This window comes from Dama dama, chromosome X, assembly GCF_033118175.1.
Source record: "Dama dama isolate Ldn47 chromosome X, ASM3311817v1, whole genome shotgun sequence".
Classification (NCBI taxonomy): Eukaryota; Metazoa; Chordata; class Mammalia; order Artiodactyla; family Cervidae; genus Dama; species Dama dama.
This window is the reverse complement of record NC_083714.1, coordinates 98,137,702-98,154,775: the sequence shown is the minus strand read 5'-3', so window position 1 is coordinate 98,154,775 and position 17,074 is coordinate 98,137,702. Positions and strand designations below refer to the sequence as shown.

At 39.5% G+C, this 17,074-nt stretch overlaps 1 protein-coding gene across 1 annotated transcript in view; it reads left to right on the top strand.

The window, feature by feature from the left end:
- The window catches only part of CLCN5 (chloride voltage-gated channel 5), a 188,416-nt gene that overhangs the window by 134,753 nt on the left and 36,589 nt on the right, over positions 1–17,074 (top strand). Inside the window, exon 3 of the mRNA XM_061137891.1 lies at positions 2,413–2,559. Coding sequence (XP_060993874.1) covers positions 2,413–2,559 — 147 coding nt within the window. The remainder of the gene's footprint in view (positions 1–2,412; positions 2,560–17,074) is intronic.

Below are 17,074 nucleotides of genomic sequence, written 5' to 3'. Positions count from 1 at the left end.
TCTCTGCTTTTTAACATGCTGTCTAGTTTTGTCATACATAGCTTTTCTTCCAAGGAGCAAGTGTCTTTTAATTTCATGGCTGCAGCCACCATCTGCACTGATTTTGGAGCCCAAGAAAATAAAAAACCTGTCACTGCTTCCACTTTTTCTCCTTCTGTTTTCCATGAAGTGATGGAACCAGAAGTCATGATCTTAGTTTTTTGAGTGTTGAGTTTCAAGCCAGCTTTTTCCCTCTCCTCTTTGACCCTCATCAAGAGGCTCTTTAGTTCCTCTTTACTTTCTGTCATTAGAGTGGTATAATCTCCATATCTGAGGTTGTTGATATTTATCCTGGTAATCTGGATTCCAGCTTGTGATTCATCCAGCTTGGCATTTTGCATGATGTACTCTGCATATAAGTTAAATAAGCAAGGTGACAATATATAGCCTGGACGTACTCCTTTCCCAGTTTTGAACCAGTCTGCTTTTCTATGTTCAGTTCTAACTATTGCTTCTTGACCTGCATACAGGTTTCTCAGGAGGCAGGTAAGGTGGTCTGGTATTCCCATCTCTTTAAGAATTTTCCCCAGTTTCTTGTGATCCACCCAGTCAAAGGCTTTAACATAGTCAATGAAGCAGAAGTAGATGTTTTTCTGGAATTCCCTTGCTTTTTCTCTCATCCAGCGGATGTTGGCAGTTTGATCTCTGGTTTCTCTGCCTTTTCTAAATCCAGCTTGTACATCTTGAAGTTCTTGGTTCATGTAATACTGAAGCCTTGCTTGAAAGATTTTGAGGATAACCTTGCTTGCATATGAAAAGAGTACAATTGTACTGTAATTTGAACATTCTTTGGCATTGCCTTTCTTTGAGATTGGAATGAAAACTGACCTTTTCCAGTCCTGTAGCCACTGTTGAGTTTTCCAATTTTGCTAGCATATTCAGTGCAGCACTTTTTATAGCATCATCTTCTAGGATTTGAAAATAGTTCAGCTGGAATTCCATCACCTTCACTAGTTTTGTTTGTAGTGATGCTTCCTAAGGCCTACTTGACTTCAAACTCCAGGATGTCTGGCTGTAAGTGAATGACCACACCATCATGGTTATCTGGATCATTAAGACCTTCTTGGTACAATTTTTCTGTGTATTCTTGCCACCTCTTCTTAATCTCTTCTGCTTCTGTTAAGTCCTTACTGTTTTTGTCCTTTATTGTGCCTTCTTGGAACTACAGTGCCTTCTTGCATTTCTTTCTCTTTGAGTAGGTTTTAGTCACTACCTCCTGTACAATGTTACAAACCTTTGTCCATAGTTCTTCTAGTACTCTATCAGATCTAATCCCTTGAGTCTATTCATCACCTCCACTGTATAATCCTAAGGGATTTGATTTAGGTCGTATCTGAATGGCCTAATGTTTTCCCTACTTTCTTCAATTTGAGACTGAATTTTGCAATAAGGAGCTCATGATCTGAGCCACAGTCAGCCCCAGGTCTTTTTTTTTTTTTTTTTTAGCCCCAGGTCTTGTTTTTGCTGACTGTATAGAGGTTCTCCATCTTTGACTGCAAAGAATATAATCAGTCTGATTTTGGTATTGTCCATCTGGTGATGTCCATGTGGAGAATTGTCTCTTATGTTAGTTACATGGTAAGGGTAGCAGTGCACTATATCTGGAGGGTAGCTGAATATATTAAGTAGACAAGTGCTCGGGCCTGGTGCACTGGGAAGATCCAGAGGAATCGGGTGGAGAGGGAGGTGGGAGGGGGGATCGGGATGGGGAATACATGTTAACTCCATGGCTGATTCATGTCAATGTATGACAAAACCCACTGCAATGTTGTGAAGTAATTAGCCTTCAACTAATAAAAATAAATGAAAAAAATTATTTAAATAATAACATAAAATAAGACATGAATAAATGGTAACCCAAAAGGTGAAGACTACCTAAATGTCTAGCAACTGATAAATGAATCAATAAAATGTGGTATATCCATACAATGATATTATTTAGTCCTGAAAAGAAATGTAGACTGATACATATTACAGCATGGTTGAGCCTTGAAAAAAATATGAGAAGTGAAAGAAGCCAGACACAAAGGGCTACATACTATATGGTTACATTTATATGAAATATCCAGAATTAGCAAATCCACAGAGAGAAAGAAAATAGAGGTTAAAGGAGCTGGGGTAAGAGGGAGACGGGAAGTTACATTTATTGCATAGTGAGTTTCTGTGTGAGATGATGGAAAAAAAAAATTTCTGGAAATGAAGAGTGATGATGATTGTGTGTCATTGCAAACCTGCTGATTGCTATTGAATTGTCAGTTTAAAGTGGTTTAAGTGGTAAATTTTGTTACGTGTATTTACCACAATAAAAAAAGAATAAGTGGTAAGGGGTTTGGAACTCACTGTAATAAACCTCCTGTTTTTCTTTTTGTGCAGGAGCCATGGATCACAGAGGCTTTCACCAGGGGAGTTTTAATAGCTTCCAAAGTAGCTCCAGTGATGAAGACTTGATGGACATACCGGGTACAGCCATGGATTTCTCCATGAGAGATGATGTTCCTCCTTTAGATGGAGAAATAGAAGGTATATTATTACTCCTGATGATAATTTATCTTTTTCAAAATTATTTCTAATGTATATACAATAATATTAATTTATCTACTGGTACCCAATCCTGTGAGTTTTAACATGTGCTCAGATTACTTGTAACCCCTCCCACCAACAGGATATAGAACACTTCCAAAGAATTCCTTCTTATTACCCTTTGCGCTCAGACCTCCCCTGCGCCCAGCCCCTGGTAACCACTGATTTGTTCTCTGCCCCATAGTTTTTCCTTTTCGAAAATGTCATATACATGAAGTCACATAGTATGTCAGCTTTTTATTTTGCATTTTTGACTGTGCTGGGTCTTCGTTGCCACATGTGGGCTTTGTCTAGTTGAGGCAAGTGGGGGCCGCTCTTCATTGTGGTACATGGGCTTCTCGTTGTGGTGGTTTCTCTTGTGGCATATGGGCCCTAGAGCAGCAGGCTTCAGTAGTTGCAACTCTCGGTCTCTAGAGTGCAAGCTCAGAAGTTGCTCCGCAGCTTGTGGGATCTTCCTGGACCAGGGATCAAACCTGTGTCTCCTGCATTTGCAGACAGATTCTTAACCACTGGACCACCAAGGAAGACCAGTATGTCCACTTTTGAGACTGACTTCATTTACTCAGCTTAATGCTTTGGAGATTCACCCAAGTTGTTCATTCCTTGCTGAATAGTATACCCCAGAGTGAAATCACTGAATAGTGTGATAAATGTGTGCTGAACTTTATAAGAAGCTGCTGAAACATTTTCCAGAGTGGCTGTACCATTTTGCATCTGAGCTAGCCACCTTTGGTAGGTAGTTCCACTTGTCCTGCATTCTCCACAGCTCTTGGTATTTTCAGTAATTTTTATTTTAACCATTCTAACAGCTATGTAGTGTTATCTCATGATGGTTTAATTTCATTTTCCTAATGGCTTATGATTTTGAACATCATTTCATGTGCGTATTTGCCAAATTTATATCCTCTTTGATGAAACGTCTGTTCAAATCCTTTCCCCCTTTTATAATTGTTGTTTTTTTTTTTATTATCTGGAATATATTTATGAAAGGAGAATTCCTCTTATGTATTGTTTGGTTATCCAGTAATGTCATTCTTTTCATTGGCTACATATAATTTCATGGGATAGCTATAGCATAGTTTATTTAACTAAGCTTCTATTGATGCACATTTCAGTTGTTTACAATATTTTCCTATTTGTGTGTGTATGTGTGTGTGGGGGGGTATGCATCTTTTAAGTGTGTGAGAGCATTTTTGTAGCATGACTGTGTAAGAGTGTGTATTTCCCCACCACCTTACTGGTGCCAAATATTATAATTATTTTTTCATCTTTACAATATGATGAAATAAATATATCTCCATTATTTTAATTTTCACTTTTTTAAATTAATGAACTTGAGCATATTTTCATGTTTATTAACCATTTAAATTTCTTTTTCTGGGAAATTCCCTGGTGGTCCAGTGGTTCAGACTTAGGAGCCTGGGTTCAGTCCCTGGTTGAGGAACTAAGATCCCGCAAGCCCCATGACATGGCCAAAAAAAATTCTTTTTCCAAAAGTTTCCTGTTCATACGATGTTCCTGTTTTTCTAATGGGCTATATTATTTTTTTATAAGAGCCCTTTATAGCTCAGTTGGTAAAGAATCTGCCTGCGATGCAGGAGACCCCGGATTGATTCCTGGGTTGGGAAGATCCACTGGAGAAGGGATAGGCTACCCACTCCAGTATTCTTGGTCTTCCATTGTGTCTTAGCTGGTAAAGAATCTGCCTGCAATGTGGGAGACCTGGGTTAGATCCCTGGGTTGGGAAGATGCCCTGGAGAAGGGAAAGGCTATCCACTTCAGTATTCTGGCCTGGAGAATTCCATGGACTAAGTCCATAGGGTCACAAAGAGTCGGACATGACTGAGCGACTTTCACTTTATATCATTATTCTTAATCTTTTTTCTAATGTAGGTTGAAAATATATTTTTTTCTCTTCCTGGTTTGCCTTTGTTAGCTTTGTTTTTTTAATATTCAAATATTTTAAACTTTGTATATAGCTAGGTATATAACCCTTTTGTATCTGCTACGTTTCTTGTTATAATTAGAAAGGACTGTATCACTTTAAGATTAAATTTAGGTACTTAAAACTGTTGTCTGTTTCTTTAAGTTACTGGGATTGCCATTCTCAAAGTGAAGTCAGGGGGCAAGAAACTACTGTCAGAATTCATTATTTAGCAAATTTGTGTTAAGAGCATAAGACATTGCAGATATTTTTCTAGGTTCTGGGAATTACCAAGGCTTTAAGACACCATACCTGCATTGATGAAGTTGATTCTAGCTAGCCTAACAGAAACGTAACTATTTATGACAGTATCTATCTCTTAGAGTTGTTTTCAGGATTAAATGAGATAATAATATATAAAATGCTTATGTACCTGGCATCAAGTTAATGCTCAATAAAATGTTAGCTATCATCATTATTTTATGTCTATTATAACCCTATATTATAAGTGCTATAGCTCTTATAAGAACTTAGCAGAGAACGCATTCTGTGTGTGTGTGTGTGTGTGTATGTGTGTGTGTATGGGACTGGAAAAATTTTCACAGAAAAGGTGTGTTTGAGAAGGGCCTTGGAAGATAAGTTACTTGGTAGGAGGAAGAGCATTCAAGGCAGAAAGTAAGCTTTTACAGAGCAGCAAACATAATATATAGAGGTGTAAAATGGAAGATATAAGCCTAAATAAGTAAATTTGGGTCTTGAATGTCATGCTGAGAAGTTTGAATGAACCTTATTGTCACTGTGAGGACAAACTCCTTCACATACTCATCGAGCACTTGCTATGAACCAGATACTGCTATAGGCACTAGGAGTACAGTGGCTGGATTAACATAGATAAGATCCAAGCTGATCTGGAATTTAGATCTAGTTGGATAAATAAACAGACAGATTCTCTAGTTAATTATGATAATAGATGATAACCGGGAATAATACTGTAGTTGGAAAGGTCGGGGAAGGCTTCTCTGAGGGGAGGCGAACAACTTGGGATGAATATACCAGTATGAAAAACATGGATTCAAAAGGATAACAAGAGGCTTTCCTGGTAGCTCAGTGGTAAAGAATCTGCCTGCCAGTGCAGGAGACACAGGTTTGATCCCTGATCCGGAAAGATTCCACATGACGTGGAGCAGCTAAGCCCCTGCACCACAACTATTGAATCTGTGCTCGAGAGCCTGGGAGCCACAACTACTGAGCCTACGTGCCCTATAGCCCATTCTCTGCAACAAGAGAAATCACTGTAATGAGACGCCCACACGCCACAACTAGAGTAAACTCCACTCGCCACAACTAGACAAGAGCTTGCGCAGCAATGAAGACCCTGCAAAGCCAAAAATAAATGGAGTAAATAAAAAATTGTAAAAAATATAACAAGGAATTTGCCTGGTAAAGTTACCTCAGGGCAGTGACAGTAGAAGAGAGCCCCTGAATTTAAAGTTCATAAGAGAGAGGTACTCATAGCTTAGTATTTGGTGGGTTTTCCTATTTGCCTACTAATATAAAGGGAACATTTGTGTATCATGTCCATTTATGTGTAGTTATAACCATAATGAATCAGTTATGCCAATTACTGGCTCTACTGAAGTGGTCAGTTAGGGTATCTGTTAACTTAAATTGGCTACCTCTACTTAAGCCTTCTGGCTAAACCAAAGTAGTTTAGTTATCATCATTGCTTTTAATGAAAAATGATTTCATATGGCATCTGTGTGACCAAAGTACTTTTTGTGTGTCCATATCGCTCTCGGTAGGTGATGGAGTGAATATCCATTATTCTCATTTAATAAACTAGAAAACTGAGGCAGGCAAGATTTTGACATTGCTTATGGTTGTAGAATATGGTTTTAAGTGAGCAGTCCTTCACTTTGCACTGTCCTTTACAGGAGAATTACTAATGAAGCTGTTTTCCATGAACCAGGCACAAAAATCAGTCCACTTACAATGCTCTGTAATGATATAATTTTCTTGCTTTGCTTTTTAGTTGTTCTTACTTTAATGTTTTCACACGGGATTTCCTAATGATCATGACAACGGCAATAGAAAAGAAAGGTCATAAAGTCCTTGATATTCGGTGGTGAAACTGTGCATAAATTATTACATTTTGTACCAGGCACAATAGCACGTTCTAAAAAGATTAGTTAAAAGGAACTTGAAAGGCAGTAGAAGTGGTTCTTGCTTTCCAGATGGCTGGAGGGGCTGATTTATGAGGAATGAATAAATAAATTATGCATGGCACGGTTAAATGCATCTGAGGTAGTGTTATAGTAGTCTGTAAATTACAAGAAACATAAACACAGAGATCTGAATGAATGGGAGGAGGAGGCAAATAGAAAAAGGGTTTGAGTAACAGGAAAAAATTCAGAGCTATTCTTGTAGTCCATCTGTTCTCACTTGCCTGCCTCCGCAGCCTGGAACTCCTTGTCAGCAATTCAGTCATGCATGCATTCAGTATTTTATGGAACACCCAGATATGAACTGTGCTGTTTTTGTAATGTTCTTCGATACCCTTCTTCCTCTCACTTCCTCATGTTTCTACCTAGCCTGCCTTGCTGCTACTCCCTAACTGTAGAATGAAGAGATATTCCTGGCAGAGAATGCAGCATAGGTAAAGGAAGCAGTAGCATGAGAGACCCTTTTCTGCTCAATAAACAGAGGCTGTGAGTCTGGGGCATGAGACTCAAGGGTGGGGATGGTGACAGTTGGAGTAGGAGATAGGTTGGGAGAGCTTTTAGACCTTACCTTGTAACCAAGCAGTTACCAAATGATTTAAAAGCAGAGGAATGAGGTGATTAGATTTATGTTTTAGAGAATGTATGGCAGTGTGGAGGATGGATTCAGGGGAAGGGTATGTGGAGACTGGAAGACCATTAAAATGTTAGTTTTGAGCAATCTAGGCAAAAGAGCAAAGGCCTGAATTAAAGTTCTGGAGAAATTTCGGAGTGAGCATCAATAAGACCAATTAGAGATGGAGAACAGACCAGAAACATCAGAGATGACTTAAAAGCTCAGGTAGGGTATGCTGCTAAGTCACTTCAGTCGTGTCCGACTCTGTGTGATCCCATAGACGGCAGCCCACTAGGCTCACCTGTCCCTGGGATTCTCCAGGCAAGAACACTGGAGTGGGTTGCCATTTCCTTCTCCAACATGTGAAAGTGAAGTCGCTCAGTCATGTCCGACTCTTAGCGACCCCATGGACTGCAGCCTACCAGGCTCCTCCATCCATGGGATTTTCCAGGCAAGAGTACTGGAGTGGGGTGCCATTGCCTTCTCCGGCCAGGTGGAGTATAGGCAGGCCATTTCTCCCTCGCATGTGAGCACATGCCCAGACCACCGCTGCCAGCCTCAGCATAAGCTCCTGATGTCCCAGGGAAGGGAAAAAAACTCTTTTAAAAGGAAAAATATGACAGTGCGTGAAATACACCATGGAAGTTGTGAAACAGTTCTGCTTCTTCTGCCCTGCTGTAAAAACACACACACACACACACACACACACACACACACAAAAACAAAAAACAGAATGGAGAAACCTACCATCATCATCTCAGTTAGGCTCTCCCAAACTGACTCAAGCAATTTGTGTGCATGGTACGAGAAGGAGAAGGAAACGGAATTTGGGATCCATCACCCTCAAGATATTCGAACTTCCCTAAACACTGAGCCTAGTAATAGTAGTAGCAGCAGCAGCAGAAGTAGTAGTAGTAGTAGTGTTAGTTACTCAGTCGTGTCCGACTCTCTGCAACCCCATGGACTGTAGCCCACAAGGCTCCTCTGTCCATGGGATCCTCCAGGCAAGAATACTGGAATAATTTGCCATTCCCTTCTCCAGGGGATCTTCCTGACCCAGGGATCAAACCCATGTCTCTTGCAATGCAGGCAGATTTTTTAAACACTTAGCCTAGGAGAATGGCAATTGTTATTGCTGCTTTTTGAGCTTGAAAAAAGAGTGACTGATATCAGAAGCTCTGTGGAGCCATAAACCTCACTTGTTTTATATGCTGAACCCATAAAATGAGGTGTATGGTGATGATCCACAGGATTTAAAAGCTTTAAAGTTTCCTTAATGGGAAAATACCTGGTCAGATTCTAGAATGTACACCCTGTAATCTCTCCCCCATTTATATGTTTATATTGTTGTCTTAAGTATATGTTTTATTTGGATCTACTGAGTTTTTACCCAGTGTCCCATCCAGGATACAACATTACATTTCATCATTGTGTCTCCTTGGGCCCCTCTTGGCTGTGATGGTTTCTTAGACTTTCTTTCTATTTGGTGATCGTGACAGTTTTGAGGAGTACTGGCCAGGTGTTTGTATATTGTTGCTCAACTGGGATTAGTTTGATGTTTTTCTCATAATTAGACTGAGGCTTGGGGGAGAAGACTAGAGGTAAAATGTCTTTCTTACCACATTCACATCAAAGGTATATGCCGTCACTATGACTGCTGATGTTCACCTTGATCACTTGGCTGAGGCAGTATTTATCAATTTTTTTTGACTGTGAAATTATACTTTTTTCATCCTTTTGAAATGTGTTCTTTGGAAGGAAGTCACTGCATAGCTGATACTTAAGAATAAGGAAGTTATTCTCTACCTCCTTGCGGATGAAGTATCTAAAGATACTATTTGGAATTGTTCTTCATTAGAGATTTCTCTATTCTCTCCCACTTATTTATTCAATCACTTATTTATAACAGTAGGGACTTATTTGTTTAATACTTTGTACTATAATATATTATTATTTATTTTATTCAAAGCTGGGCATTCAAAGCTCTTTTAGTTGGCTCTGTTTCCCTTTGACATACCCCTGTCACTATGGAGGTTTCTTGAGCACTTACTTACTTCCTGGTACTACAACATACTCCAGGCCCATGTTATGTATTTCCTGACTCAGTTCTAGAATCAGCCATTTCTCCAAGGAGCCCTGGTTCCTTTCAGTGGAGGTTGGTGTTAGAAACCAAGATCTGGGCCTTCAGTGTGCTTTTATCTATTGGGGTGTTGTTGATTCTAGGCCCTCTCAGTAAGGAAATACAAATATATGTGTATACTGACCTACATATTTAACTATCTGCATCTATATTAAGCTAAACATGAGATCATACTGATGTCTCTAATTCTAATCCATTAACACATGGTTCATTCTTGCCTTCTTCCCTTACTTGTCTGTAACCTTCCCCTTAAGGTAGTGAGAAACATGGCTCTCACCATCCACCATCCAATTTTTAACTGTTCATTTCCAGTGTACATGTGTGGATTTCAAATTGTTAACCCATATCCTTCATGGGAAACTACTTAATCAACTAGAATAAAGCACTTATACAAAATTCCTTTTGCCTTTAGTTTTAAAAACTCCATTCATTTCTAGTTACTTGGGTCAGCATCTTTTTCTTTTACCCCTTTTAGTGAGGCTGCTTCACAAATTTGTAATATAATTAGATTCTTTTGTCACTTAGTGCATTCCATCCTGGGATTTTTTTTAAATTGCATACATTAAGGTTCACTATTTGTGCTGTAAAGCTCTATAGATTTTGACAAGTATATGGTGACATGTATATACTATTATAGTATCATGCAGAATAGTTTCACTGCCCTGAGAAATCCAGTGCCTTACCTATTTAATGTCCTTCCTTCTGAGCCCCTGGCAACCATCAATCCATTTTCATCTTCATAAATTTGTCTTTTCCAGGATATCTTTGGGCTTCCTGGGTGGCTCAGCCAGTAAAGAATCTGCCTGCAGTGCAGGAGACATGGGTTTGATCCCTGGGTCAGGAAGATCCCCTGAAGAAGGAATAGGCTACCCACTCCAGTATTCTTGCCTGGAAAGTAACATGGACAGAGGAGCCTGGTGGGCTATAGTCCATGGGGGTCTCAAAGAGTCGGATACAACTGAGTGACTAACACTTTGAGAATTTCTTTATAAACAGAATCATACAGTGTGTAGACTTTTCAGATTGGCTTCTTTCATTTAGCAATATGCATTTAAGGCTCTTCTATGTCTTTGTGTAGATTGATAGCTCATTCCTTTTCATTGCTGAATAATATTCCATTGTCCAGATATACCACAGTTAGTCTATTCATTCACCTACCTACTGCATAACATCTTGGTTTCTTACAACTTTTAACAGTTTTCACTAAAGCTGCTACAAATATCTGTGTGCGAGCTTGCCCATAGGCATAAGTTTTCAAGTCAGTTGGGTAAATATATGGGTGTGTGATTTCTGGATTATGTGATAAAACTTTTTAGTTTTATGAGAAATTGCGAAACTGTCTTCTAAAGTGGCTGTGCCATTTTGTTTCCCCGTCAACAATGGTTGATAGTTCCTGTAACTCCACATCCTTGCAAGCAGTTGGTATAGTCAGTGTTTTAGATTTTAGCTATTCTAATAGGTGTGCAGTGGGATCTCATTGTTAATTTGCGTTACCCTAATGACAAATGATGATGAGCATCTTTTCATTTGTCATTTGCCATCTGTATGTCTTCTTTGGTGAGGGTCAGATCTTTTGATTTTAGATCTTCTTTTCTAATATATACATTTAATACTATAAATTTCTAAGGACTGCTTTTGCTGTATCCCACAAATTTTGTTATGTTGTATTTTCATTTTCACTTCAGAATGTTTGAAAAGTCATCTTGAGAGCTCTTTAACCCATGGGTTATTTGGAAGTGTGTTGCTTAATTTCCAGGTATTTTGGCATTTTCCAGCTATTTTTCTGTAGGTTTCTAGTTTAATTCTCTTGTGTTAAGATTTATCTTAAACTGGCTAGGAGTTGGGCTGTGTTTAATGTTTGGTGTAATCATTGGTGCTAGGAGGCTAAATCTCTCTCGTGTCCTTGTTTTTGTCTCCTCTCTTGACTGAGTTTCCTTAAGCACAACTCCCATTCTGTATCTTGCAGCTATAATTCACTGTTATTAAGTATGAAAGTGAAATCATTAGCCACTCAGTCGTGTCCGACTCTTTGTGATCCCATGGAGTGTAGCCTGCCAGGCTCCTCTGTCTATGGGATTTCCCAGGCAAGAATACTGGAGTGGGTTGCCATTCCCTTCTCCAGGGGATCTTCCCAACCCAGGGATGGAACACAGGTCCCCTGCATTGCTGCTGGATTCTTTACCTTCTGAGCCAGTATACAGGAGCCCTATTGGTATAGTGGTATGGTATGGGGGAATAGGTTATTTTTACAATTTTCTGATTAAATCACAGTGTCCTTTGGACCTGTGTTTTGTATTTGACCTTCACAAAATATAATCCAGTGGTATAGCATTTTGTTTTCCCTGCCCCCTACTCCTGTCAGCATTTCCAACCCATTTCCAGGAAGCCCAGACCTCTGACTTGGCTTTTTTTTCCCTTAGGTGAGATTAGGAGGATGGAGTGGGGCTGGAGAGGGAAGAATACCCTTCCCCCACCTGGGATAAGTCTCAAGCAAAGTATTTCCCCCTGGAGCATAGGCTTTTGTTAGAATGACCTGTTTGGCCTATTTCACAATGATAACTCTTAGCTTCTGATCAGAGTCTGGAGGAGGTCTTTCTTTGAGAACACCAAAGTATAGGCTCAGAAGTTTCTTATTCTCATGTAAGTCCACACTCAGCCTTCAGAAATTAGTCAGAATTGCCATTTAAGTGGCCAGGTAAGTAGATCTTTCTCGGTGTCTTTTCAGATAAGCCTGTCTCTTCAGATTTGGGGGTTGGAATTTCCCTTGCAACCTTATAATTCTCTGGTGAGTCCTGGAAAAGTTACTAATTTTTCAGTTTTTTCTAGCCTTTTCTTGTTCAAATAGGAGTGACAGCTTCTTTTTTATTTATTTATTTTAACTGAAGTATAGTTAACTTACAGTGTTGTATTAGTTTCAAGTGAACAGCAAGACAACTGAGCTTTTTACTTGCAAGGGTTGAATCTGGAAGCTCCCCATTTATTTTCTAATTAGTTACACTGCTTTGGTCCCCTCTTGAAAGAAGAAAATTAGAGGACAAACATTTGACCTCTAATAAATCCTGAGTGGATTCTTTTGAACCGCACTTTGTTCCAGTTTGTGACATTCTAGGGTAGAGGAAAGGGTTACTCTGATGTTTCGGGAGTGTTGTGGTGAGTGTTTCTGGGGTCTGTGGCTATCGGGTTCCCCAGAGATTTGGTAACCATGTTGGTATAGCTCTGGTTAGCCGTAGACCAGATGCATTTGGTCCCAGGTGTGCCCTCCTTCACTGCTGAGCTGAATCTTTCTTTTCCAAGATTAGTACCATTTTATGATCTCGCCAGAAGAGTATTCTCTAACTATGCAATCAAAATACCTTTGAAATTCTTCAAAGCTAAGGTCTTCTCAAAAGTCATTTAGCACAATGTATGAATGATCCACAAATAGTTGTTGCTAAAATAATGAGTGTGAGGGTGGGAAAGGACTGTAAAAATCATACATGTTAATACACCCTCATTTTACAGATGGGGAACCATAAAGCCACAGAGATGAAGGCAGTTGCTCAGGGTGACAAAATTACTGAGTTATGGAGCTAGTCTTAGAATCTGTATCTTCTTACTGCTGGACAACGGGCCTGATCACGAAGACTATTTTTCCCATTGACTTTCATTTAAAAATTTAGTAAGCCATCTTCTTTGTGGTACATTTCTCCTGGTGTTGTCTGAAACCTGTCGCCTGTTTTGTTTACAAATACCCCAGTGGTCTTCCTCTCACAATAGAAGTCTGTCCTTCGCGATGTCCTGTTTCTAATCTTCTAGCTGCATTATTGTTATTTTTCTTTTTAGAAACACACATAAACATACCTCACTGTTGAGATTCAAACAATGCACATGTGTATAACATGTGAAAGTCCTCCCCCTCACTGCCAACTTCCCACTCCAGAGATAACCCTTCGAAATAATTCAGTTATGACCCTTTCAATTCTTTTTCTATCCAGTTAACACAGAGATACACAATTAATTTTAAAAAATCTACTTATTATTTTGTAAATAGCTTTTTTCACATAGTAAGTTCGGGAGGTTTTTCTATTTCAGTACATATCAGTCTGCTTCTTTCCTTGTGCTATTCCCCCATTACTGGACTCTTTCATTGTTCCCAGTGCTGCAGTGAATAACATGCATATGTTGGTGTATGCAGGTCCAGGTGTTTAAGGGCAATTCCTAGATTATATGTGTGTGTGCTTAACTCATTTTTGTTTGGTTTGGGCGTTCCATATACCATGTGGGATCTTAGTTCCCTGACTAGGGATCGAACCTGTGCCCCCTGCATTAGCAGCATGGGGTCTTAACCACTGGAAGTCCTAATTAATTTTTTTGTCCATAACATCACACTATTCCTATGAGTTTGGGAAGAATCTCCTACTTGCTATTTCCTCTCTTGAAGTTTTTTGCCCTGCCAAAGAATGATTGCTAATCTCTTTTCCCCAGCTTCCTTTTGGAGATTAATAGAGAGAAACCAATGTAGGCTCAGTACAGAACTGGTGAGTTGCTGCTTCTAAAATAGTAAGTATAAGTAATTACATAGGCTTGTGCTAGCCAAAGGGTTTCTCAATACTCTGGTATGGAATGTACTTCTTAGAGCAAGATCTCCCTATCCATTACATTTCCCAGTCCTCTTGTCAGTCCCTTGTAAAGTATAAAGTTGAGAAGGAAGGGATGAAGAGCAAGTAAGGGAGCAGAGGACTATTTTCTTTATATGGACAACCCTCTGAGCAATGCTGTCAAACCTAGCCCCTCTAATTCCGTTTCTGCATTCATTTTGTACAGTGGTACCAAACCATGCTCCTCAAGTTGTTTTTCCAAACACTGGTAACTCTGGCAGTTAGCACCCTAGCTCCACTGGTAATGAAAGTGAGTTGGGTGGGGGAACTTCTAGATTACAACAGATGGCTGGGAACAGAAAGCTTAAAAGATACACCATCAAGCAAATGTCTACAATCCTGTGGGGACAGAGCTGTATCCAATGGGAGCCATGGAGTCTGAAGGTGGTATTAGAATCTAGATAAATGCTTATCTCAAAAGCCTTTTTTTCCTGTCCCTTTCTGCCATGCCCCATCTTCCTGTATACTTCTTGTAACCCTCAAACTTTATTTTAATAGCACATATGTATTTGTTACTGTTGTTGCAGTTCTGATGCCCACCTCTCTCAACACCTGATTGAACTTGTGTCTCTTACGTCTCCTGCATTAGGCAGGTGGGTTCTTTACTGCTAGCGACACCTGGGAAGCCCAGCTCTCAGCAGTCAGTCCTTAAATGGGTGCAGGGGTGACCGTCAGAACAACACAGGCACCGAGCCGACAGGTTGAATGTCCCGGAGCCTCTTGGTGTTCCAGCTGCTGCATCATGGGAAAGTTCAGGAGCCTCTGGGGGATGGTTGTGGGGGAAGAGAGTCCTTAGGAAAGAGTAGTTATCTCTCTACAGCTACTCACAAAGTGAGGTATTTCACTATGTAACAACCAGTATGGCTTTACAGATAGGTATCAATGGAATGCGTGCCTGCTAAGTTACTTTACCACTAGTACCACCTGGGAAGCCCAATCAATGGAAATAGTCACCCTGAATAAGTGCCCTAGGAGCCAAACTAAGATAGTATATTAAAGCATAATATAGTCCTGTGACACTCTCCAGGGCTTTGATGAGAGGGCTGCTTCACTAATATTTGCTTTTCAACTGGTGGGTATGGGTTAGTGGGAAAGCAAAATGGAGGCACAAATTGATAGAAGGGTCCTAAAAATGTTGATTAATTACTCAGGTTTCAACTGTAATATATTCTCAAACATAGAGGTGAATGGAATGTGAAAGAGTTCATGGCTTGTTGGGAGATCTGGAAGAGATGAACCAGTACAAGAAGGGAAAGGGGTGCAGATAGGAAAGTGAGAAGTGGCTCATAATAAACTCTTGTACTTGCTGTTGAATGAAGGTACAATTTTAAAAATCACAGGATGAATATCTGCTGATGTGTGCTTCGTAGAATGTTGACTGTTTTTGTATATGTGCTTTTAGCTTTGCAAAAATACAAAATATCCCTGTAAAAGCTGAAATATATTCTAAAAATGGAACTATTTTCCAAGTCCTCTGATGCATACCAATAGCCCTGCTCCATTTCTCTGTGTGCTTATTTCTTTCTCTAGGCAGCTACCAATAAGTGAGCCCACATGCAGTGTGGTTCTCACTAAAGCAGTATGTCAGGGTGCACAAGGTTTCTTTCTATCCTCTTTCCCCTTGTGTTTCTGTTAGTGTTTAACTAATTCACTTAATCAGTTACTATTCAACTCCCCCAGGAAATTTCTAATGGCATATTGGTTAGAGATTGAAATAAACATTAATTCTCAAATTGGAATTTATTTTCCTGTATCTTAAGGGGTTTTCTAGTTTTAAGCATCATGTGATTTTTAGAAAATATTAGAAAGTGGTTTTCATAAAGGGAAATGAGCAAAATACACTCATTTATATGCATCCTCATTCAGCCATGTGCTTTTAAACACCCATTAATTAAGTTTTTATACCTCACCAGGAAAGCTGTTTCAAGGTTGACTTTTTTTTCTGACTAGTTTTTTGTTCATTTTTGTCCCAGGCTCAAGCAAAGCAGATAAGCTTTAGGGGACCTTTCTTTTATCATTTGAGATCCAGAGGTACTTTAATTTGACTCATTTTCCTGCTAGAGCATTAAAACCATTTCTTATATAACTTATGTTGAATGGCACACTATGCCTTCAAAACTTAACTAAGTTTTACCTTTGCGTGTGTGTGTAGACACAAGAATATAGACTTGCCTAAGTTCCAAAGAGTAGCCAGGAGAGATAAGAAAGCCTTCCTCAGCAATCAGTGCAAAGAAATAGAGGAAAACAACAGAATGGGAAAGACTAGAGATCTCTTCAAGAAAATTAGAGATACCAAGGGAACATTTCATGCAAAAATGGGCTCAATAAAGGACAGAAATGGTATGGACCTAACAGAAGCAGAAGATATTAAGAAGAGGTGGCAAGAATACACAGAAGAATTGTACAAAAAAGATCTTCACGACCCAGATAATCACAATGGTGTAATCACTCACCTAGAGCCAGACATCCTGGAATGTGAAGTCAAGTGGGCCTTAGAAAGCATCACTATGAACAAAGCTAGTGGATGTGATGGGATTCCAGTTGAGCTATTTCAAATCCTGAAAGATGATGCTGTGAAAGTGCTGCACTCAATATGCCAGCAAATTTGGAAAACTCAGCAGTGGCCACAGGACTGGATAAGATCTGTTTTCATTGCAATCCCTAAGAAAGGCAATCCCAAAGAATGCTCAGACTACCGCACAGTTTCACTCATCTCACACACTAGTAAAGTAATGCTCAAAGTTCTCCAAGCCAGGCTTCAGCAATATGTGAACTGAGAACTTCCAGATGTTCAAGCTGGTTTTAGAAAAGGCAGAGGAACCAGAGATCAAATTGCCAATATCTGCTGTATCATTGAAAAAGGGAGTTCCAGAAAAACATCTATTTCTGCCTTATTGACTATGCCAAAGCCTTTGACTG